The sequence below is a fragment of the Pseudorasbora parva genome, chromosome 15 (assembly GCF_024679245.1).
Source record: "Pseudorasbora parva isolate DD20220531a chromosome 15, ASM2467924v1, whole genome shotgun sequence".
NCBI lineage: Eukaryota > Metazoa > Chordata > Actinopteri > Cypriniformes > Gobionidae > Pseudorasbora > Pseudorasbora parva.
Window position 1 is genome coordinate 21,228,291 of NC_090186.1, and position 26,454 is coordinate 21,254,744.

The 26,454-nt window shown below is 41.4% G+C and overlaps 1 protein-coding gene across 1 annotated transcript; it reads right to left on the bottom strand.

Moving 5' to 3' along the window:
- Nucleotides 1–887: 887 nt before the first annotated feature.
- Nucleotides 888–26,157, bottom strand: LOC137041887 (uncharacterized). Its single transcript, XM_067418561.1, has 12 exons — nucleotides 26,143–26,157; nucleotides 22,907–22,934; nucleotides 20,532–20,718; nucleotides 18,377–18,473; nucleotides 18,167–18,264; nucleotides 15,463–15,525; nucleotides 15,276–15,338; nucleotides 15,054–15,116; nucleotides 10,474–10,500; nucleotides 10,182–10,384; nucleotides 1,881–2,040; nucleotides 888–1,401 (listed from the first exon to the last, which is right to left on the bottom strand). Exons 3-12 carry the CDS (start codon nucleotides 20,713–20,715, stop codon nucleotides 1,277–1,279), a joined length of 1,083 nt encoding a protein of 360 aa, XP_067274662.1. The 5' UTR covers nucleotides 20,716–20,718; nucleotides 22,907–22,934; nucleotides 26,143–26,157; the 3' UTR covers nucleotides 888–1,276.
- Between the last annotated feature and the right edge of the window lie 297 nt (nucleotides 26,158–26,454).

Genomic DNA, 26,454 nt, shown 5'->3' on the forward strand with positions numbered 1-26,454 from the left:
TCTTTAGGCTCCGCAATCATCAATTAAAAAGAGAAGGAGTGGGTACAAGAAAGAATGGAAAAATTAATATTTGTGACTTTTTTGTGACCTTTGCAAAACGTCTTTCTCAATCGGACATGGAGAGTAAAATACGATGTCAAACGACACAGACTCACACTGCAAAAAATGCTTTTTCTTCTTTCTTAGTATGTTTGTCTTGTTTCTTGCCAAAATATAAATAAAAAAAATATCAAGCAAAAGTAATTGTCTTGTTTTGGGAACAAATAACATAATAATGTACTATGATTGTTTAAAATCATAGTTTACCGCGAACTGAAAGTATTAGCATAGATAGATCCTTCCCAGATAGCAAATGACATCTGGCCCAGTTGTGGCCCACACGTTCCACATTCTTCTGGCCCACATACCGCATGGAATGACGGCGATGACTCAACCTGAGTGTGGCTGCTAGGAGTCAGCCACAACTGGACCAGATGTGGGCCACATCTCAGAAATGGTATGGGCCACAACTGGACCAGATGTGGGCCACATCTCAGAAATGGTATGGGCCACAACCGGACCATATGTGGGCCATATCTCAAAAATGCAATGGGCCACAATCGGACCAGATGTGGGCCATATCTCAAAAATGCAATGGGCCACAACCGGACCAGATGTGAGCTACATCTGGGCCTGATGTGGCCCACATCTAATTATCCTAAAATAAAGAAAATACTCATATAGTCTTAATTGATTTATTAAATATCAAACATAGATACATATACATATTTATAAATATAAAAACAAAATTAATGGAAAACAAAGATAAATACTTTTAAGATACATACTGAATTCCATAGATGCATATAAATATTTATAAATATAAAAACAAAATTAAGGGGAAAAAATATAAATACTTTTAAGATACATACTGAATTCCATAGATGCATATAAATATTTATAAATATGAAAACAAAATAAAGGGGAAAAAAGATAGATACTGAATTCCATAGATACATACAAATATTTATAAATATAAAAACAAAATTAAGGGGAAAAAAGATACATACTGAATTCTGCACGCACACACACACACTTAACTATTGTCACTACATTGAAATCATTGTTGAACTTGAAGTGATCCAGTTTGATTGCTAACTAACTGGGCAAATGGGGAGTCGTTGAACAGGCAGGGGTCAAAGGGAACAGGGACAGTCCGAAAAAAAAACATTAGACTAAGGTCTATATAGGGACAAAGTCACGGGCAAGAGTCTGTCAGAACCAGTAAGAGATAATCTCATTTTTTTTCCCTTGCCCGACGGCCTCCATCCCTGTCTGTGGCAAGCTGCAGCCATCTTTTAACCCATTGTTCAATTTCCTGGTCAGTGGCAGTAGCAGTCAGGCGGTTTCTTCTCACGGCGGCTACAATGAGACACATATGACCAACAGTAAGTATTATTGAATTATTATAGTATTTAGGTGGCCTTAACTACTATGTACTAACATTGTAATTAAGCATTTGGTATAATGCACTTAGTGTACATGTTTTTACGTTGTACTTACATTTTTTTAAATAACTGCATGTAATTACATCTGTAATTAATTTCTGTAGTTACATTTGTAATTACACTTTCGACACTTCCCTTACCCTTAACCTGACCCACACCACCACACCTGTGCCTAACTTTACCCTTATCCCACCTCAATATCAGCAAAAGTGTTTTGCAATACAACATGAACACAATAAGTACATTGTACTTATTTTTTAATGTAAGTACATGGTATTTAAAGCCACCTAATATAAAGTGGGGCCATTGTTACTTATTATAAATCTAAAATGTTTAGAACAAACATGAATAAATAATGGTTGCAGTACAGTAGTTATTTTCAGAAAGCCTTACCATTGATTACAGTTTTTAAAGAGGCGTCTCTGAATGCTGCCTTTCCATTAATCCCCCTCCAATTCATTTGACGGGCCATGTCATTTGTAAGAAGAAAACTTAGGATCCGCCAAACGCTTTCTTTTACGGTTGTGCCTCCCCTCAAGGCTAAGGTGTTTATCTGTAAAAATGAATTCATGCACACACACACAAAAAAAAGAAACAGAAACAAGTGTCAAATCAGAGTGGAACATAAAACAACTTATTTGCCTTTTTTCTCTAAAAATAATTACGTTAGTTGGGAATTATTTAGCCTTTAAAGGGGGAGTGAAACACTCCGTTTCAGTTAACCTCATATCAAACTTGAGTACCTATAGAGTAGTATTGCATCCTTCATATCTCCAAAAAGTCTTTAGATTTATTATATTTATAAAAGAAAGATACGCTGTACCAAGTCTTTCCGAATAAAACCGAGCGGCTGGAGGCGTGACGTGGGCGGAGCTAAAGAATTACGAGCGAGTGTGGCGATTCAGTGGCAAAGCTATTTTATCACAAAGTCATGGGGCATGGTTGCTAAAGAGTTTCTGTGCATGCAGCGCAATCTCCGCTCTCTGTGTGCCGAATGAGTGCGTGCGCTAGTGTTAATTTCGTCAGACGAGCCCGAGACAAAATATGTTCGTCAACGACATTTTTTTCCATGACTAAGACGAGAGATTGACAAGACTGCACCAATGTCCAAAAACGCTGAATAAGACTAAATTAACATGCATTATTGTTGACGAATAAAGACAAGACTAAAATGTTTTGCATAAAATAAAAACCAAGATAAAATATCTCTTTATTTTCGTCTATAATCGTCTCTTTCATCACAAGATAGAATATTCAGCTCTTATGCCTTCAAAATATTCCGAACGAGTTTGCGCTGCTGGCGACTGCCTTGAACACCCTGGATGACTTCCATCCATCCATCCAGGCAGGTGACCCATCCATCCACCTTGTCTGACCGACCAGTGAAGCCTCTGCTGGGCTTGGGCGACTGCCTTGAACACCCTGGATGACTTCCATCCATCCATTCAGGCAGGTAACCCATCCATCCACCTTGTCTGACCGACCAGTGAAGCCTCTGCTGGGCTTGGGCAACTGCCTTGAAAACCCTGGATGACTTCCATCCATCCAGGCAGGTGACCCATCCATCCACCTTGTCTGACCGACCAGTGAAGCTTCTGCTGGGCTTGGGCGACTGCCTTGAACACCCTGGATGACTTCCATCCATCCATCCAGGCAGGTGACCCATCCATCCACCTTGTCTGACCGACCAGTGAAGCCTCTGCTGGGCTTGGGCGACTGCCTTGAACACCCTGGATGACTTCCATCCATCCATTCAGGCAGGTAACCCATCCATCCACCTTGTCTGACCGACCAGTGAAGCCTCTGCTGGGGTTGGGCAACTGCCTTGAACACCCTGGATGACTTCCATCCATCCAGGCAGGTGACCCATCCATCCACCTTGTCTGACCGACCAGTGAAGCCTCTGCTGGGCTTGGGCGACTGCCTTGAACACCCTGGATGACTTCCATCCATCCATCCAGGCAGGTGACCCATCCATCCACCTTCTCTGACCGACCAGTGAAGCCTCTGCTGGGCTTGGGTGACTGCCTTGAACCCCCTGGATGACTTCCATCCATCCAGGCAGGTGACCCATCCATCCACCTTGTCTGACCGACCAGTGAAGCCTCTGCTGGGCTTGGCCGACTGCCTTGAACACCCTGGATGACTTCCATCCATCCATCCAGGCAGGTGACCCATCCATCCACCTTGTCTGACCGACCAGTGAAGCCTCTGCTGGGCTTGGCCGACTGCCTTGAACACCCTGGATGACTTCCATCCATCCATCCAGGCAGGTGACCCATCCATCCACCTTGTCTGACTGACCAGTGAAGCCTCTGCTGGGCTTGGGCGACTGCCTTAAACACCCTGGATGACTTCCATCCATCCAGGCAGGTGACCCATCCATCCACCTTGTCTGACCGACCAGTGAAGCCTCTGCTGGGCTTGGGCGACTGCCTTGAACACCCTGGATGACTTCCATCCATCCATCCAGGCAGGTAACCCATCCATCCACCTTGTCTGACCGACCAGTGAAGCCTCTGCTGGGCTTGGGCGACTGCCTTGAACTCCCTGAATGACTTCCATCCATCCAGGCAGGTGACCCATCCATCCACCTTGTCTGACCGACCAGTGAAGCCTCTGCTGGGCTTGGGCGACTGCCTTGAACACCCTGGATGACTTCCATCCATCCATCCATCCATCCAGGCAGGTGACCCATCCATCCACCTTGTCTGACCGACCAGTGAAGGCTCTGCTGGGCTTGGGCGACTGCCTTGAACACCCTGGATGACTGCCATCCATCCAGGCAGGTGACCCATCCATCCACCTTGTCTGACCGACCAGTGAAGCCTCTGCTGGGCTTGGGCGACTGCCTTAAACACCCTGGATGACTTCCATCCATCCAGGCAGGTGACCCATCCATCCACCTTGTCTGACCGACCAGTGAAGCCTCTGCTGGGCTTGGGCGAGTGACTTGAACACCCTGAATGACTTCTATCCGTCCAGGCAGGTGACCCATCCATCCACCTTGTCTGACCGACCAGTGAAGCCTCTGCTGGGCTTGGGCAACTGCCTTGAACACCCTGGATGACTTCGATCCATCCATCCAGGCAGGTGACCCATCCATTAATCTTGTCTGGACCAACCAGTGAAGCCTCTGCGGGGCTTGGGTGACTGCCTTGAACACCCTGGAGCTGCTCTTTCAGACTTCCACCACGGTGGAAACTGGATTCTATGCCCACTCAGAGTGCCCCTGAATGGGCCTCACGACTTTCTGCGCAGGGGGTGTCACTGCTCACCTCACCTCCCCTCTCCCCCTCAGAAGTCAGACAGGGCCGTTTTGAGTCCGTTTCGGCGCACCACCCCCCATTTTTGTGTGAGGCACAGGCTTTCAGCCTTTGTCTTACACTCTCACTCTGCCCAAGTAAATCTCACGTCAAATTTGTAACGTTTTAATACGAAATTCAAACAATAGTGTTTTGGCGCACTTAATTAAGCCAGAGCCGTTGAATAACAGAGTTGCGACATGCGTTCATCTCCCGACGGCGCGCACGGTCACGTGGCTCATGGAGCTCTCAATAGTTCCACACAAGCCAGCGCTGTAGTAAACTATGAGACAACAGCTTCACTATACAGGTAAACAGTACAGCATAATGTGCATTGATTATTACGTCAACCACATTTACAGTATAGTTTTATTATGGAAAGTGCTTGAGATGCAATGGTGTTAACATTGTCACACTCACTCACTCATTGGTAGTCAAATGTGACCATACACCTTAACTATTTTTCAAATGTTCTATATTTTAGTTTTGAGGAGGAACATTTCGAGGAATATTTTGAGGAAATCTTTTGGTAGGAAAGACTATTTGTGCAATAATTAGGCTCCATTAATGAGCACTTAAAACATTTTTCTTCTAATATTTGTATTATTTATATTACTATTAGTGTAGTAGTGTAGTGTAATTAAGGTTAAAATATAGAATTTCAAATGCAAAGAGGCAAATTTAGAGTAATTTTGTGGAAATAATTTTCATTTGTAATCCCATGGTTTACCCACTTGGTGCCTGTATGGCTCTTTATTAAATAAATATACATAGTATATACAAATATAGATCTAGTCTAGTTGCTCAAGTATTGCAGATCATACCTGCTTACTTTTTTTTAGGTTTTGCATTTGATTAAATATTTAGACATTATCAAACACTAGATTTCTTTAAATGTGAAAATTAAAAATATTAACTTACATCCTAATATTTTTTAATGATATTTATTAGGGCTGTCAACGAATATTCTAAATCTGAATATATATTCGAATAGTTTTTAAAAAACGAATTTCACAGGTGAAAATTAATATTCGATTTAAACAAACAAACAAAACAAAAAAACGGAAAAAAATCCCCCGCCGCGGTAGTACAGGCGTGGCTGTCTGTTTTGAGAGTGAGTGCGCGCATTGGGGTTCAGGGAAAGGTCACAGGAGGAGTCGCACTGTCACAGCTGAAAGTGGACGCGTCTTGCAGGGAAGATGGCAGAAAGTGCAGAGCCCAACTCGACCGCAGCAGAGAAAGAGATTTTAACTCCATAATCTAAAAAGCCATGTCTGGAAGTACGTTGGATTTTGGTCAGTAGGAGGTAAAATTGTTGAGCCACGAGATAAAGTTATATGCAAGCGATGTAAGATACAGTTAGCATACCATGCCTCATTTTATTTAACGTTAAACAAAAACATTACTAAAGTGTAGGCTACTGTACTGACTGAAGAGATATTGCCTGAATAAAGGATAAATGCACTGCTTTCACTGGTGTGATTATTCACCGTTTCGTGTCTAGGAAAATTTCAATGTTTACCACAGCACAGCTCGCTCTGAGCGCTCAATATGCTGTAAAACTTAAATTAATATTAATAATATTTGTTTCAATCACTGAATGAAGCCTGCTATATTTGGGACAAGAGTCGTGAGTCTCGCGACCTTAAATTGCTTGCTTACAAAACTCTTGATCAGCACTCCAAGTTTGTTCATTTAAACCATTCTCCGCAGTGAGGGCGAGAGAGAGAGAGAGAGAGAGAGAGAGAGAGAGAGAGAGAGAGAGAGAGAGAGAGAGAGAGAGGTCTGCGCTCTGCTGTCTTGGCCATTAGTTAATTTATATATAATATATAATAATTATATATAATAATAATAATTTATAATAACAATCGACTTGTTTTTGTGTAAGTAATATATTGTCAAATATGTTAAATAGACAAACTATACAAGTAGTTTATGTCTCTTTGTATTAATTTGTCCTGTTATTGACGTAATGCGCGTCATTGACAAAATGCGCGCCCAGATATTTGAATAGTTTGAATATTCTTGTTTGTTTTAGAGGGAATATTCGAACGTCATTTTTGAGCAATTTTGACAGCCCTAATACTTATACAAGAACATATAAGTGAATATTAATGAATGAGCAAATATAAGTTAACCCAAGAAAAGTTTAAAATAGAAAAGTATTTTTCCTTATATGTACAGTAGACTATAAATATGAATTGATACTGATTGAAAACGATAAATTTAAAGTTGCATTTAACAAAAATAATTTATCAAGTGTATTTTGTCTGTTAAGCACATTTAACCAATATTTGAGGTTTTTTAAACACTATTTGACTAAAATTGTATTAGAAATAATCTCAGAAATAACTTATTTAAAACTAAAAAAAACTAAAATGTTTTAACTAAAAATGACTAAGATATATTTAGTTATTTTGACTAAAACTAGACTAAAATGACAAGACTTTTAATCGACTAAAACTTGACTAACTAAAAAAGATATGTGAATGACTAAATATGACTAAAACTAACAAGGACATTTAGCACAAGACTAAGACTAAAGCCCTATTTGGATGGTAATTGTTTCTCGTGGGGTCGTAAGGTATATTCATCATTTACAGGGGCTAGTCAGTGATTTTATTGCCGTCCGAATCCAGAATGTCAGTTTTTCTCCCACCACCCGCGTAAAAATCCCTGGTCGAAATACCTACTGTTTTTTGACAAACACCAAGGTCGTGTGGTAATTTAATTGCCGTCTGAATCCGAATCCTGTTTTTCGAATCCTGAATCCAAAGTTTTCAAGAAGAGATCGTTTCAAAATTCACCGCTTACATCCTTTTTGACATTTTTTTCCGATTTGACTTTTTGTCTCCTCTCCACCAATTGGCTGGTGTGCGGTGGGCGTTCTGGCGCAATATGGCTGCCGTCGCATCATCCAGGTGGATGCTGCACATTGGTGGTGGTTGAGGAGATTCCCCCCTTCTATTTGTAAAGCGCTTTGGGTGTCTAGAAAAGCGCTATATAAATGTAATGAATTATTAAATTAAATTATTTTTACAGCAGACAATCATTTGACTGACCATGTGGGCAGTGTTCCCAGGTGCGCAGTAGGGCTGCACAATTAATCGAATTTCTAATCGCGATTACGATTATGGATGCTACGATTATGTAATCAGTCAAAGTCGCGATTAAAAACAAAACCAAAAAAAAAAAACGTATTATTCTGCGTGCTTAGATATCATGTTACGCTGGGATTAGGGTTGGGCATCGTTTTGATTTGAACGATTCTGATTCCGATTCTTACTTTCGATTCCGGTTCTTTTCGATTCTCGATTCCGATTCTTTGAGGGGTGGAGTCAAAACATGTCACATCGATATTCAATGCTATTTTCAATACAACGGGGGAAAAACGCTGCATATACTGTCAATTAGATATTTTTTATATAATTTTTTTTTGTCTGTCTTTTGAAAGTCTAGGCAATCAAACATTTCTTCTGAAGAGATCACTTTATATGATAAAGCTTTTAAGCTTTTTCTCATATATAAACATTGATCAATTACTATTAAAATTATCTCACAAATATTTGTTAACTGAGTGTATTTTTTACAACGGGGTAATTGTGTTGCAATAGTTTACACACAGCACAAGTAAGCTTGATTTTGAATGCTAAATTGAATAAACAAAGATACATATTACAAAAAATAGCACAAATAAATACAATAGAATAAAAGATATAAATGAAATAGACTGCTTTATTTTTTCAGGTAGGTCTAACATTCAGGTAAGAAACTGAATAAAAAAACGCTAAGTGGCTAAATAAATTTAAAATAACATTGGATAATGTTTTTGCAAAAAATTAAATAGTTTCATATAAAACCATTAAAGTTAGACGAGTTGATCAGTCAAGAGCAGTGTGATCGTTTGTCTTTTTGTAGTTCGACTTTGAATAACAAATGACTGCTGTCCCTTTAAGACCTGCCGCACTCATGGATCCTGAACACTGTTCCTGTTACTCATTCTTCATTTCTTCCTGAATTGTTTAAGACTGTGTTTACATACTGTTCAAAATGTGCACTGAGAATTTGTTTGAGTGTATTTGACCAATAATAAGCTGGAAAAAGAAGCGAATATTTGCACTTGTATGTCAGGGGCGGCTTTATTACGGTGTGTGTGTGTGTGTGTGTGTGCGCGCTTCAGATGTGAGCTTGAAATCTGCAGGGATTCGTAGAATTATGTGCAATCCCACGCGAAATTCAGACCGATCACACACACTAACACGCTGTCGTAAGGAAAAGTCCAGCAGAACGCGCGTCCGTCGTGTTCAGAGGTTAACCGGCTGAGTGAGAATATGCGGCTGCGTGTCAACTCGCTGTCGGTCAGAGAGGAGAGGAGAGCAGCTGGGATCGATACTGTAGGCTGAGCAGGCTATCGTATCTTTTCAGATATTTCAGTATCGATATTTTTGACAACACTAGTTGCACTGTGCTGACCCAGGCTTTTTAAAAGTGAAATAAATCCACACTCCAGAGCCGCTTACCGGGCTTCCATGACTAAAAGAACAAGCGGGCGAGCAAGCACCGGAAATCAGGTGGCCATGGAAACCAAAACTTGCGCGCTTGGAACCGAAGATCGGAACCGAAAATAAATTTTCTAAACGATTCCAATGGATTCGTTATTTTTTAAACGGTTCCAAGTTAGAACCGGTTCTCGATGCCCAACTCTAGCTGTGACAGCAGTACGCTGACTGGTCGAATCAACACCAAATAGCACAGAATCCGTGCACACAGCCTATGTTGTTTCATTTAGCTTCTAAACACAAATGAAGATGTTTGTTATAAAACCTGCTATTCCTGTCCCTCCATTTAAGTCCATTCCCAGTGCCGCGGGCATTATAAATGACACTTACGGCATCAAGACGGCCAAACGGACTGTCCATTCCTCTCAAACTTTGGATCAAAAAGATCCAATAAATGTCATAAAGCATTGTAAAAATAACTAATCGAGTGTCTAGTCCAAATCCAAGTCTTCTGAAGAGACACATTATTGGCTGTTTCTGATGACCAGATTTACCATGTATACTGTAGTAAACATGGACGTTCAGAAGATTGCGAGATGCGCGAAAACAACATGAGTGAGTACTTGCAGAATTAATTTTTTTAGATGAGCTAAAAACGTACAGTTTAGGAATACAAAGTGAAAACCTGCTTACACAGCGAGTATGCTGGGGACTATTTTCAGGTGCTGCGTAATACTTATGCCTATGTATTTAACCTCGCATTCACAAGTACAGATGGTATTTCACCAGAATGCCCCTGATTTTAACTTCTGGTACCATTCACAATGAGCAAAAGATGAAAACACTGACATGGATAAATTGATGTTTTCTAAATAAACATGAAATCTTACCACAGCTGTCTTGTAGTCCTCTTGCTGCAGCTGCCCCTCAATAACTTGCAGTTGTTGGAAACTTGAAAGTGGAAAACAGCTTGAATCTAATGTTGGGCTGTCGTCTGCAGTTGATAATTTTTTGAGGTCGTAGACCAGTTTAACTAATGTGCCCATCTGTTCTTTGATCATTTCTTGGTTAGCAAGAATTTTGCGTATCCAAGCTAGAAAACAAAACAAAAAAAGAACAAAAAAGTGCATATCACTATGCAAATATGAATAGAAAAATTTAAACAAAAGTTTCAGTACCTACCTTCACTGAAATCAGTGTGGGATGATGCTAAAAAAGGGAAACAATACATAAGGGTAGATATTAGTTTGAACATGTTAAAAGTGCAATAGCACCCGTTTTTGTTATGCTGGTTGAAAGTCTCCTCATATCCTAATAGCAATCACTATGGTAAGTGGTCTAAATCTGTTTTTATAAATATATATTGTCTGTGGAAGGCGTAGGCGCATCAAAATATTTATTCAATCATCAAATTTGCGAATGCAGATTTGCATGTGGTAGTGTGACGATCGTACTATCAACGGTTAATTAAAGTCAATTTTCCATAGTCTTTGGTTTAAACCGTTTCACACATTTTTCAAAGTTTCACAAGTATCAGCAAAGCGTGAGCAGCACATTTAGTTACTGCCCATATCAATGAATGACAGAGTTCACATCGTAAGTGTTGAAGATCTGTCACGTCACAGACAAAGGAAAAGGTGCGAGGACTCAAGTGCAGAGAAAGATAATTTATTACAAAATAAACATAAACTCAAAACAAAACCCACGAGGGGGAAAAACACACAATAGAATAATAAAATATAAACTTAAACAAACCAACAGAATCACAGGGAGAACGGGAGACGCAGACATTACACAAGGATCCAACACAGACTGACAAACACAAGGAGATTATAAAGGGAACAAACAAGGCAGATAATGAGGGAGAACAGGTGGGGCAAATTAACCAATAATCAGATAACAAGGGGGAGGGAACTGACAGGGACACGAGCACATGCTCAACATAACAAAACCCACAAGTGCACACACGACAGGACAGGCATGTGACATTACCCCCTCCTTAAGGAGCGGCTACCAGACGCTCCACTAGGGACGGGAGGGACAGACCCGGGCGGGACGGGAGGGACAGACCAGGGAGGGACGGGAGGGACAGACCAGGGAGGGACGGGAGGGACAGACCAGGGAGGAACGGGAGGGACAGACCAGGGAGGGACGGGAGGGACAGACCAGGGAGGCACGGGAGGGACAGACCAGGGGGGCACGGGAGGGACAGACCAGGGGGGCACGGGAGGGACAGACCAGGGGGGCACGGGAGGGACAGACCAGGGGGGCACGGGAGGGACAGACCAGGGGGGCACGGGAGGGACAGACAAAGAAGGTACAGACAAGGGAGGGGTAAACAAGGGAGGAACGAGGAAAACAAAAAGTTCAGGAGGCCATGGTGGCCCACAAAGTTCGAATGGCCAGGGCGGCCCACCGAGTTCGGGAGGCCCACCCAGTTCAAGCGGCCGGGGCGGCCCATAGAGTTCAGGCAGCCAGGGCAGTGCGGGTAGAGCAGGGCGCCAGGGAGGTGCGGTGAGAGCAGGGCGCCAGAGAGGCGCGGTGAGTGCAGGGGGCGCCAGGGAGGCGCGGTGAGAGCAGCACGCTTCAGTGGCGCGGTGAGAGCAGGACGCCTCAGCGGCGCGGTGAGAGCAGGACGCCTCAGCGGCGCACGGAGAGCAGGACGCCTCAGCGGCGCACGGAGCAGGACGCCTCAGCGGCGCACGGAGAGCAGGACGCCTCAGCGGCGCACGGAGAGCAGGACGCCTCAGCGGCGCACGGAGAGCAGGACGCCTCAGCGGCGCACGGAGAGCAGGACGCCTCAGCGGCGCACGGAGAGCAGGACGCCTCAGCGGCGCACGGAGAGCAGGACGCCTCAGCGGCGCACGGAGAGCAGGACGCCTCAGCGGCGCACGGAGAGCAGGACGCCTCAGCGGCGCACGGAGAGCAGGACGCCTCAGCGGCGCACGGAGAGCAGGACTGCTCAGGGGCGCAGGGAGAGCTGGGCGCCTCAGGGGCGCAGGGAGAGCAGGGCGCCTCAGCGGCGCAGGGAGAGCAGGGCGCCTCAGCGGCGCAGGCAGGGCGTTGGGGAAACTTCTCCAGTCCAGCAGTATCCACCGGCACTGGGACCACCGGAATACGATCTGCTGGCATTGGGACCACCGGAACATGATCTGCCGGAACTGGGACCACCGGAACACGATCCACCGGCACAGGGACCACCGGAACACGATCCACCGGAACTGAGACCACCGGCACACGATCCACCGGAACTGAGACCACCGGCACACGATCCACCGGAACTGGGACCACCGGAACTGCCTCCGGGGCTTCGGATAAAGCCCTGTGCTCCTTCCACGCATGCAGGACTGCCACCACAAAGCATCCCATCACAGCCCTCCAGGCCGTTTCCGGACTCGGGACCACCGGAACACGATCCACCGGCACAGGGACCACCGGAACACGATCCACCGGCACAGGGACCACCGGAACACAATCCACCGGCACAGGGACCACCGGAACACGATCCACCGGCACAGGGACCACCGGAACACGATCCACCGGCACAGGGACCACCGGAGCACGATCCACCGGCACAGGGACCACCGGAACATGATCCACCGGCACAGGGACCACCGGCGCACGCTCCACCGGTACTGGAACCACCGGAATACGATCCGCCAGCATAGGGACCACCGGAATACGATCCGCCGGCAAAGAGACCACCGGAATCCGATCCACCGGTACTGGGACCCCTGGAATCGGGACCACTGGAGCAGGTACGGAGGGAGCCTTTCTCCTCCTCCTCCGTTTCGGGACCACCGGAGCAGGGACCACCGGAACACGATCCGCTGGCACTGGGACCACCGGCACAGGGACCACCGGCACAGGCACGGAGGGAGACTTCCTTCTCCTCCTCCGTTTCAGGACCACTGGAGCAGGGACCACCGATCTTGGGACTGCCAGGGCAGGGGCCATCTCCCTGGCAGCTCTCTCCTGCTGGCAGGCGATAGCTTCCACCATTGCCTCAAATGTGCCTCCGTCATATGCCCTTCTGAGCCACCACTCCATGGGCTCATCTAGGGCATAATTAAAAAGGTCCTTGAGTGCAGAGTCACTGAGCCTCAGCCCCTTGGCGGTCTCCAGGAACTTCTTTGCAAAATTCCTAATCTCCATTCCCTCCTGGTGAAGTAGGTGGAGGACTCGAAACCGTAGAATCCGCTCATAGTGAGGACAGGTGGTGAGCGATTCCGGGATCGAGTCCTCTCTCTGCTGAGTCCTCAACATGGTTGGATCCTTCTGTCACGTCACAAACAAGGGATAAATGGTGCGAGGACTCAAGTGCAGAGAAAGATAATTTATTACAAAATAAACATAAACTCAAAACAAAACCCACGAGGGGGAAAAACACACAATAGAATAATAAAATATAAACTTAAACAAACCAACAGAATCACAGGGAGAACGGGAGACGCAGACATTACACAAGGATCCAACACAGACTGACAAACACAAGGAGATTATAAAGGGAACAAACAAGGCAGATAATGAGGGAGAACAGGTGGGGCAAATTAACCAATAATCAGATAACAAGGGGGAGGGAACTGACAGGGACACGAGCACATGCTCAACATAACAAAACCCACAAGTGCACACACGACAGGACAGGCATGTGACAAGATCACAATCTTATAATGATTAGCAGGGCTATAGACTCATTCTTCCCACTGGTCGCTCTGGTGCGACTAACTTTCTCAGTTGGTTGGACTTGCGCCTTTTCTCAGTTGGTTGGACTTGCGCTTTTTCTCAGTTGGTTGGACTTGCGCCTTTTCTCAGTTGGTTGGACTTTCACACATGCGCCGGTTTCACACATACTCTGTTTGCAGTGCGTATGCGGTGCATATTATTTCCGTACCCATGTTAACAGATTACAGCTTTCACCTTGCACACAGATGTGGTTTGGCAGTCCATTCCAGCAGCGGAGTGTATACAGCAGTATATTTTAATTGTTTATTAATAAACTAGTGTTTTGTTCCATCTTTGTGCCATGGCAGGGGTTGGTACAAGCACAAGCATTGACTACAGTGGCTGCGATCAGAACTGGTAGCTTTCTCGGAGAAGTAATGCGCAGCGGACGTGGTTACACACTATAGCCTTACATGCAAGCAGCGCCTCTGAGTGTAACCGGTGTAAACGAATGTTTTTATCCGCCACAGTCAATCAATCTGCATTGTAACTGGCTCACTGACCAAGATGAGACTAACCCCTTAGATGCATGATACCCAGACCCAGGGCTCCAGACTGCAACTAAATGGTGGCATTTTGCAACCTTTTTCCTGCTGGTGAGACTAAATTTGTTTAGAGGTCACACTGATGCCACCACCAGGGTGCCATTTCTGTTACATATGAGAAACATCGAACGGCAAACAAAAGCGGAATGAAACCGTGCTACTTGTTTGAGCTGCAGGGACTGTTTATCAGTTCAGAGCAACAATAGACAGCGCAAGTAAATAGACAGTTAATTAAAAAAAAAAATCTGCATATCAATTCAAGCTCAGCACCTCACTGTTAAATTTCCAATAACAAACATGTACTATTATTAGTAACTTATTAACAAAATAGTAATTTTATGATTAAATTAATTTATACATTTTCCTCCAGCACCACCAAATCAGGTGCTGGCGCCATCATCTGTAGAACTGCTGCTGCCACTGCTTTCAAATGTCAGTCTGGAGCTCTGCCCAGCGCTAATCACTACATGTCCTGTTTTATCAAATACTTACAATTCATAGTCTCCGCCTCCTTTCTGGCCAATGGTTGTGAATAATTCTCTGCTCTGCTGGTAGCTGCACAGGAAAAAAGAGGGAGAAATGGGAGAGGTCAATGAAAGCTCACAAACATGCATATGTTTAAATCTAACTGGTATCAAATTGACGTTTTAATTGTCTGCTGTTGCATACATTTCTATTTTATAACTCACACGTTTTGTGTAATCAAATACTCACAATTTGATTTCTCCGCCTCCTTTCTGGCCAATGGTTGAGAGTAATTCCTTGCTCTGCTGGTAGCTGCACAGGAAAAAAGTGGAAGAAATGGGAGAGGTCAATGAAAGCTAACAACATGCATATGTTTAAGTCTGTCGCATGCGTGTAAACTTTATAACTCACACATCCTGTGTTATCAAATACTCACAATTCATAGTCTCCGCCTCCTTTCTGGCCAATGGTTGAGAGTTATTCTCTGCTCTGCTGGTAGCTGTACAAGAAAATATGTTTAAAAAAATGAAAGCACGGAAGATGTCCAGCATTAAAAAAAAGGGCACTGATCAGGACATAAGTCAATGGGCTGACTCCCTGATCAGTGCCCTGACTACTGAACTAGGGAGCTGAATCGCGTAGCAAAACATCGCTTGACGTTCGGAAATAAATTCCAATACCTAAGTGATTGATCTTGTCAACGTCAGTAAGCAAATAAGCATGCAGCATGATTGGCTGTGGCAAGGCATCAAGTAAAAAAAATAAAAATAGTATACACGGTTGACCACGGAGATATGACTCGCACGTGAAGTTGTAATTTGCAAGCGTTCCAACCCCCATAGATGTAAAAGATCAAAAGTATGGCTACATTTGACCAGAGTCGACGCCAACAACCCACGATGCAATATTTGCAGCAAGATGATTTCTGCCAAGACCGGAAGCACTTGACAGTGCACAGAATAACTTTAGATAAATTTGATCCTTCTTCAACAGTGCAAAGAACTGCAGCGTGTCACAAGTGAACTCAACGAAACTCAGCGAATAGGATACTTGCCTCAAAGACCTGAAGAACAGTGGTTTTCAAACCTGTCCTACTCGTTAGTTGAGACTGCAAGAACTAAATTGGGTGTCTGATAAGGGTGACATTAGGGCTGCATGATTATGACAAAAATATATTTGTCTATCTATATTTTATATATTATTTTATACTATATTGTCAATTATTCACTTGAAGTTGTAATTGTGAATATTAATTTTGATTACTACAATTTACATTGAATGATGTTTTGATTTAAGTTTTATTGCTTTTCTACAGGATTAAGCCTCAAATAACAACTATACTTTGGTTTGTTTTTTTCTTTTAAAAAAAATTAAAGGTGAATAATACACTAATAGGGGCTTTTGCACCAGGTAGTTCTAGGAACTTAGAAAACTAAAGGCAACTCAACACATTGTTGAGTGCATTTTTAAACAACAGCCGTTGCCCCAAAGTGCTTTACAGAGATAAAATAAAAACATTAAAACAAAATTCAACGTAGCATATACCCAAAACTCAGCATTCAAATGCTAAAGAAAATAAATACGTTTTTAAATACGACTTAAAAACTTCAACTGAAGGAGCTAACCTCACATGAAGTGGGAGACTATTCCAAAGTTTCGGACCTACCACGGAAAAAAGCGTGCTCTCCTCTCGTTTTAAAATTACAGCGAGGGACCTTTAAGAACTTTTGGTCCGAGGACCTAAGAACTCTAGAGGGAGAGTAGGGAATGAGAAGACCGCTAATGTATTGAGGAGCCAGGCCTGAAACTGCCTTAAAAACAAACAAGAGAATTTTAAAATCTATCCGGAATTGGATAGATAGGGAGCCAATGTAAAGATTGCAGTACAGGGGTAATATGATCTCTCTTATGCGTGCAATGCATAGTCTACGACGTAGCTACGACGTACACTCGATGCAGAAGTATAAATTGGGCTTAACGTCACTTCAGTGTTCCTACTGTCAGTGCAAATGCAACCAGGAAAATTTTCCTATAGGAACCTTTAGTTTTCTAAGTTCCTAGAACTACCTGGTGCAAAAGCCCCTATTAGTGTATCATTCACCTTTAATTTTTTTTAAAAGAAAAAAACAAACCAAAGTATAGTTGTTATTTGAGGCTTAATCCTGTAGAAAAGCAATAAAACTTAAATCAAAACATCATTCAATGTAAATTGTAGTAATCAAAATTAATATTCACAATTACAACTTCAAGTGAATAATTGACAATATAGTATAAAATAATATATAAAATATAGATAGACAAATATATTTTTGTCATAATCATGCAGCCCTAATGTCACCCTTATCAGACACCCAATTTAGTTCTTGCAGTCTCAACTAACGAGTAGGACAGGTTTGAAAACCACTGTTCTTCAGGTCTTTGAGGCAAGTATCCTATTCGCTGAGTTTCGTTGAGTTCACTTATGACACGCTGCAGTTCTTTGCACTGTTGAAGAAGGATCAAATTTATCTAAAGTTATTCTGTGCACTGTCAAGTGCTTCCGGTCTTGGCAGAAATCATCTTGCTGCAAATATTGCATCGTGGGTTGTTGGCGTCGACTCTGGTCAAATGTAGCCATACTTTTGATCTTTTACATCTATGGGGGTTGGAACGCTTGCAAATTACAACTTCACGTGCGAGTCATATCTCCGTGGTCAACCGTGTATACTATTTTTATTTTTTTTACTTGATGCCTTGCCACAGCCAATCATGCTGCATGCTTATTTGCTTACTGACGTTGACAAGATCAATCACTTAGGTATTGGAATTTATTTCCGAACGTCAAGCGATGTTTTGCTACGCGATAACATTGAGGCAATTTGGTCTGTATCTAAAAAGTATCGAACTCGATACCCAGCCCTACTTTTGATACAAAAAAGGGTGTAAGTTTAGGTCTAAACAACAACAAAAAAGATCAGATTACTCGATTTATAAAAATAAATCGAGTAATACAAAAATAGTTAGTCTCAGCCCTACTAAATTCAAAGGCAAAAGTGTATTTCCAGAGCTGCTGATAGTATTCCTTTAATTAATCCACAAACAAATGTGTTAAACAAATTAATAAAGCTATACATGTTACATTATAAATTGCTCCATCTTACATTCCTTGAAGGGGCTAATTTGCACATCAGGAGCGGCTGGAAGTGGGAGGATTGCCTCATCCTCAGTTTCACTTTCATCGAAATAACGTGCCCTTTTACTGTTGAAAAAAAAAAAAAAAAAAAAAAAAATCACACACAAAAAAAACAAGATTAGTCAATTTATTGTTCTCATATAGGAGTCATACTCTGCTCTGTATGTGCTGTATTTACATTTGTCTTTTTCTTCTCACAGGAGGTGAGTCCACGTCGGTAAGGTCTGTATGTATTTCTGCTTCTGGTAATTTTTGTCGAGCTTCGTCATAGGTTTCTGTATATAAACAAACAAATATTCTGTGAAGCAAACTAATAAATAGATTAAATATTGAAAAATAATGAATAAGAAATATAAGAAAATGAATTAAAACTCCTAGGGCCAGATTTACTAAACAGGCATTATTAGAAGGAGAGCACAGTTCCATAAAAGCACCGATGGGAGTGGAAAATTCTGACACAGCCGGATCATTTCCTTTAAGAGTTAGTTCAGCTGAAAATGTTATTTCTGTCATTTGATGAGAAGTGAGTGAATCTAAAGACTTGTTTCCCCTAAATCATTTATTACTGTTTATGTGAATCAAGTGAATCAAGAAAGTGAAAAAAAATATCAACTTCACATTGTTTCTCTTAGTAACATGAAACAAATCTGTAAAAAATCAAATACTGTAAAAAAAAAAATCTTACTGTATTCATATCGATGGCATTTACATTGAAGTCTCACAGCAGAAGTCTCAAAATGCATTCGTTCAAGCAGACATGCCCCTTCAAACAGAGCATTCAAGCCAGAGTGCTAATATCAGTATAGAAAAATGCCTTTTATTTCTAAATTATGACATTTTATGACGTAAAAATCATAGGGGGAGATAATGGTGCATGGTCAATTGACAAGCGCAAACCTTAGCAAATTACCTTGCATTTTTCAATTAAATACTATCCCCCCATAAAAATGGGAAACTCCTACAAATGCAGTAAGCCACAAAAATAACTGTGGTCACATCTTGTCAGTGCTAATTTTTCACTTTGTGTCTTGATAGTATCCTGATAGTAGTTTAACACCAAAGGAGGATTTGTGCTGGAGCAAGCTGTTAGTAAATCTGGCCCAAAGGTGGAAGCTAAGCTATATTTATATATTAGGGATGGGCATTTGCTAAAATTTTCTTAGACGATCGTCGGGAGAATTAACGATCGACTATTGATTAATCATTAATATTTTTATTATAAAATTAATTATTTAACTTTACAATAAAAAATGCAATGAATACAAAAATGCAGCGTGTTTTTCCTCTATGAGACCTTTATTACATGATCTTGTGGCAGACAGTAAACTACATTCAGTTAGTCAAGAGTTTCTGTTGCGTGCGTTTTCTATGCCTTTGCACACAAGAAGCGTGTCTGACGTGGCGCTGCTGCTGGGTGACGAACAGGAAAGCCCTAGCCTAATGTTAATTCATGTTAAACATAAATATATAGACTACTGATACAGCAAAGACATTTACGGCAAAATATGCTACCGAATTTTTCGTTCTGTAACAGGTGCAATATTTCAAAATCGATAATTATGTTGTTGTTTTTTTAATTACAATTAGGCCTAAATCTGCATTTATATTAGACTTTCAAACACCAAAATGTCATTTAGTAATATTTTTCTATTCTTTTTTGCCTGGAAACACTTCCAACACGCTTGCGTGTCGCGTGAAAAATAGGCATCGTTCTCTAGCATGCACGCGTTCTCGGCACTCGAGCCGCTTCTAAGACGCGCGTCATGCAGGCAGTGTTTAAGCTCTAACCTGTTGACCGAAATAAAAACGGACAAGCCATGAAAACACCCGCTCTGAAGGGAATGACATTGCTGGGATGCACAAGTTACCTCCGCGCTAACTTTTCCAGCAGGATGTACTGCCACCGACATTAACCAGGGACGGATGCTCTTTGTGGGAGATCAGTTGACTCGTGGCCATGTTGTACTTCTTATACACGGCATCGCAATGTTTGAAGTGAACTATTTCGGTTTTTAAATCAAAATGGTCCCAGACCACACTTTGCCGTGAGTAACATTATTCTTTTGAAATTAAAACGGAAGATCACTGATAACCGAGTATGGTGTCAAACATTGCACCCTGGAGGTAAAATGTTTAATTGCTGCCACAGTGAAATTCATTTAATTGCATCAAGACTCGCACTACAACCTGCATTAAAAAATAAATAAAAAGTGCATTTGATTAATCGATAACAAATTAACGTAATAGACGAAATTCTTACTGATCAACTATCGATCGTCGATTAATCATGCCCATCCCTAAAATATATATACTGTACCAGATTTATACTGTACCTCTAGTAAAAATTATTCGGATTTTGTAGGGAGTCCAGGACGGTCCAGGCTTTACCATTGATTTTATGGCTTTAACTCTATCTTCATATCTGTATGGAGGCCACATACAAACATTGTCCCTCACCCAATTTTGGGGGACAACCTCAACCTCGTTTGTTGTTTCAAAGATTACGATATGATACATCGTCTGAAAAAACAAAGAGTTGTAGTTAATTTTAGACGTAATTTAGATTAACAGAAAATCTAATTCATATAAATGCAACTTACAAAGCATGTCCCACAATATAATCCAGAAATGATGGTGCTATATACTATAAGATCAATAACTAGTGCTTCTCAAGAACTATGTACATTAATTGGTGATATTATTAAGATGTGTGAGACAGAGGGAAGACAGCAAATTTGTCTCCCAGGGGCAACCTCACACACTTTTGCCAGGGTCTTGTGAGCTCAGTACAGTGAATCACTGGTGACAAATTTGACACAATGAATACTCCCAGTTTTCTGGAGTCAAGAGGGTAAGTGTATAAGGCCTCTTTCTCTCTATACTCTTGAAACATTACATACTCTTTACCCCCATAAGCAATTATGTTTCTCACAGAAATCACTTTGCCATGAACAGCAATACAATCATCTTTGCTTGATATTCGCAGAATGACACCATCAACAGTAAGCTGTCTGAACTGATGTACTGCTTCTGTCACTGTTTGTGGTACAGGTCCATTTTTATGGGGGCACATTAGTGATATTTCATCAGTGGAATAGCAATTCCTTTCCTCATGTTCTGACAACCTGCGGATTATCTGTGCAAGTGGATTGTGAGGCTTTCTTACCATTCTCTTAAGCTCACCAAGAAAGTTTTCATAGGGGAACCCAGATATGCTGTCCAAAGGACCATGCACTTTTACATCACTAGCAAGATGTACCAAGCCATGAATGTTGTATACCACCTGCTCTTTGCCATACAACAAGCCATAATGCTCAACAAATGATACCAAAAAGAAGTGTGCTAAATCATTCATTTCGATACAGTACTGTGAACTTGCCAAAATGTACATGGCAACAGACAACAGCATAAAGTTATCATAAACCTGACGCGGCAACACACCCTTTAAAACAACAGGACCCGTGTACAACAAAAGTTGACGGAATTCAGTTGCCTTCCAACGAAGTCTCTCACTGAGAGCCCTGGGCTTTCTGGCAAACTCTGCTGGAATGAACTCCTTCAATGCTAACAGTCTCTCAGAGATACCTAAGACTTGAATGCTAGAAAGTCTTGTACGCAGCGGGCCCACTGAACCACACCACAGATCCGTTAGGCGTCTCACTACACCCAAACACACAAGGTGCATATAATCGTGAGGAAAACCAGTTACCATGTCGATGTCAGTTTCTAGAAGAGGACAGTGTGTTAGATGGTGTTCCTCATCTAATCCTAGTCGAAAATCTTCATCGGTTCTACATGAGGCATTGTTCTCAGGAAATGTCATGCGGTGCTTCACATAGGAGCCTTTCTGCTGACATTTGTCACAGCCATAGTAGCCTGTGTGAGACTTTATACCTTTGATAAAGGCTCGTGCTGGAGCATCACACATGACTGATGTAACCTTGACAAAGAAAGTCTTGCCACCAAAAACAAAACCTCTGCTTAAGCTCTGCAACTCGCTGACTAAGTGTCTGAGATAGTCCGACAGAATTTTTGGCTTAGTGGTCCCACAAAACAAACCTATGACAGCAGGCTTCTTAGATAGACCTTTGAACATGCCAAGAATAGGCCAAAGTTGAACAGAAGAACTTTTGAAAAGTGGAATGCCGTCAAAATTTAGTTGCATGTTGAACGTGTGCCTGTCTGTAAAAAGAGAACATACACTTCTCAATGTGTTTCTGAAAGCATTGACAATGCCAATATAGTGGAAAGATCCACCAGCAATCAGCTCCACATTGTACTCCGTTTTCGTTTTTAACAGAGACCTTCCATCTTTTGGCAAGAATGGTAAATGCACTCTAAGAATTGTCAATAAAGCAGAAAGTGCAACGAGAGATACACCGAAACGAAGTGCCCAGTCAGTAATGCTGCTTCTGAGATCACTTTCATTGTCTGTTTCACAAGTACTGCCACAATCATAGCTGCTGTTTGTATTCTTACTAACAGAGATGCAAATAGGGTTCCTATCTGGAGGTCTGCTGTCAGAGGGAATGCTAACAGGAGAGTTGTTAAGAGAATCAGCATGTTCATACACCTCATGATCCACTGATTTAAGAAAAGTGTCAACTCTTTTGAGGGCCCTTTTCCTAAGATTGCTACGTTCATTGTAATTCATCACCAGTGAACCGTGTACTGAGTCACAAATAAAATTTGTAAGGAATATTCCTACCGAGTTCAAGCTCAGGATGTTCACTACCCTATAATGAGAGAGAAACAGCAGATTAGGATAACAAATTAATACATTAATTAAAGGGATAGTTCACCTAAAAATAAAAATTCAGTCATCGTTTACTCACCATGTCATTCGATCCAAACCCATAAGACTTTCATAAATCTTTGTAACACAAATAAGTTTTACTGTGCCCATGGCTATGTCCAAAATACCCCCCATACCCTCATTCACTTTTCTTACACAAACGCATTGATTAACTTCAGAAGGCCTTTATTAACCCCCCGGAGCTGTGTGCAGCATGTTATTTGACGCACAGGTGCATTTTTAATGGACTTTAAAAACAGAACAATGGCTGCTATTGTAAAGCTTGGATTAGCCACTTTTAAATCTAACTCTATTCATCTGAAAGAAGAATGTCATATACACCTAGGATGACTTGAGGATGAGTAAATCATGGGGTCATTTTTATTTTTGGGTGAACTATCCCTTTAATTGGGCGGTTTTGAATTTGATTGTGTGGGTAAAAATGGGTTTGGGCGGGTGGACTGGTTTGAGGTCAGTTTGGCGGTTTTCAAAAATATAAACTATCTAATAGCTTAAACAAAACTCAAGTGTGCATGTACTCCATAAAATCAGTCATCATGACACACAATGGAGACAAGGATGCTGTTAATGGGAAGACTAAGTAAACAACTCAGCCAGCTTTGTCACATGGAAATCAAACTTGACATGGCCTAAAAACATGACTGTGGTGGGTTTTTTTAAGGGTCATGAAATTAAAGGACATCTTTGTGTCTGTGATCACCAGTGTGTTGATGCCTGCTGAAAATAAGCAGACTACTAAAAAGAAAAGCTTAATTTTACTTCAAAAATAAAATGTATTGTTTAAAATTTTACCAGCTTCTATTTATTATTTTGAAATAAATGTAAAAACGTGTAAAACGAACTTGCTTAAATGTATGCTTTAATGAATAGTACATTATAGTGTAAAATACAAAATGTATTTGGTATATTTGTATTTAATGTTTATTTAACCACAAAACAATTGAGTGTAACAGGGACATACATTTACATTTGATATATTAAAAACATATGAGGACTTTGCCTTGTTACTTTTTACTAATAATTTACTAATTAACTTTAACATATTTGCCCCATTTTGATCTGTTACCTCTGAATTTTCTTTTTATAAACAATGTTTTCAGGAGATAACATGGCACTTATCAAACTTGATTGGTATGGCAATAAAATTATATTACATTGTTTAGTTTTGTGCGGTTTTCGGTTTTGGTGAGCTTTTAGGCTGGAAATCGTTGACCCAATCTGGCAACACTGCCGTTGAGTGTACAAGTTTACGTCTTATCTTCTCTCTCATTACCTACAAATCCTCTCATAAACAAAGCAAAGACACGATTTAAATAGATTTAGCCTATTGGGAATTTTAGTCAGATGTTTTTGATTTCATTAGACTTTGTGATGTCAAAACAGGGCAACCAATTTAATTCAACTCAATCTTTATATCAGGCGATACGTTCTTCCTTAAATGGGCCGACTTCATAGGAACACATTCAACAGAAAGATCTCAGAGACTAAAAACTGTTCAAATATGATAGTTAACATCTGGATATAGTAGTTTTAGCAGTGCCGATCACGTTATCTAACTATAGCGTCTAACGATATATTATATAACAATAAACATAAACTCTAACGAGCTTCATAAAATATATCTTTTATCAATATTCCTGAGAGGTCAATAATGCCATAAAATCTAAAAAATATGCAGTAATTCCAACAATTTGCCAGCGAGTGTGCTTGAGATACACTGAAATGAATGGGGTTCAGTGCAGGAACTATTGGCTGTTTGGAACAGTGGCGATTTCTTTAAGACTGCAAGGGAAGCTCGGCTTCCCTTATAATGTCACAAAATTAATGGTCAAATATGTACTATTATATTAACATTGTATTGACTAAAAATGCGTTAGAAAACGTTCATCTCAAAGACGAGTTTGTTCAGAATTAGTTACATATAGCAGGTCGGCTGACTCGATTTCCTTCTCATACATTCCCGCAGCGTCACAGTGCATTTCCCTATTGAAGCCCAGCGTCCATTGACTTCAATGGGGCTGCTTTGAACGGTTTTTTTCAGCGCTTCGAAACTAGACGGTCATTGGATACGCTGCGATTATGTCCCGCCCACGGACGCTCAGCGTCTCTGGGAGTGAATGGGGAGTGGGCTGGCCCGGACTCCGAGCTTCTGCGTGATGATTGGAGGGTCTGCATCTCCTTTTGACTGACAGCGATTCTGTACTATAAGGAATCACTGAAGCTATTCGCGCTCAGTCCCATCGCGAATTTCTCAAGTTCAGTCGAAATAAAAACTGCTGCAACCTATTTCTTTGATATTTGCTTGGCGAAATTGCTTGATTTTCATCATACATTTCACACAATTATACACCACATTCCTTGTTTCAGTTTTACAGAGTTTAATTTTTTTTTTAGATGGTTCATTCATTCACAGGGCAAAAGACCATTTTCTTGAAAAGAAACGTAGGGCAGAATTTACTTTTAAATAAATAAGACAATTGGCCGAAAATGAGCTTCCCCTCTCTGACAGACCAGTAGCCGCCACTGGTTTGGAACTATTGGTCGCTCCGTGCACGCTTTACTTCGGCATTCCTATGGCAGTCTACGGGAGTGTTGTAACGTTAACTGTTTTTCAACGGCTCTGCACTCTGCGGTATAATGTGGGATAGAATGAGTGCACTCAATACCGTACACTATAGTTTCAGACACCACTACAAATGGCCGTCCACTCAAATAATTCCCTATTAAAGGGTATAGGTGGCGATTTCGGACACAGCCAGTAATCTAACTTTAAGTTAACAGTTAACAACGGATGAGAGAGCGATGAGACATGGCTCGTTTACGTTGCTATTAAAATACAATAATAAATCAAATTTAGAACAAAATAGATGTAAATTACTTCGAGTTAGCAGATTCACCTATAATGTAACGAAGAAATTACCCCAGATACTGTCTCAGAAAACGGAATTTTCTTTCACAGTAAGTTAACGTAACTGTTACAGGCCGTCGTTTACAACAAATACACTCATAACCCCATAACGACTAAAACTATTGTTTTACCAGTTTCATTAACAGTTAAACGAATATAAGGAAAAGGCATAACTTTTGAAAGAGAAATTAAATTACCTTAATTGGTTTTAAGAGCTTACCTGATTGCAGCACAGCTGGTGGAAATTCGAAAACCAGTTGAAGCCGGAATGAGTCATTAGTATGCAAGTTCCTGCAGCAGTCTCATTGGTTAGATTTAATCACGTGCCAAACGTGTGTAAATTATATTACTTTAAAAAAAATCTTTATTATTCATCATAAATATTTAATGATTCAGTCATTTATCCGTTTCATTTTCACAGAGTGTTATGATGCGTGTCCACAATTATCAAAATCGGTATGAGGTAAAATTGTTCATATTTTTTATTTTTAAAATAGACTAGTATACATATTGTACAAGGCTATAGCCTACT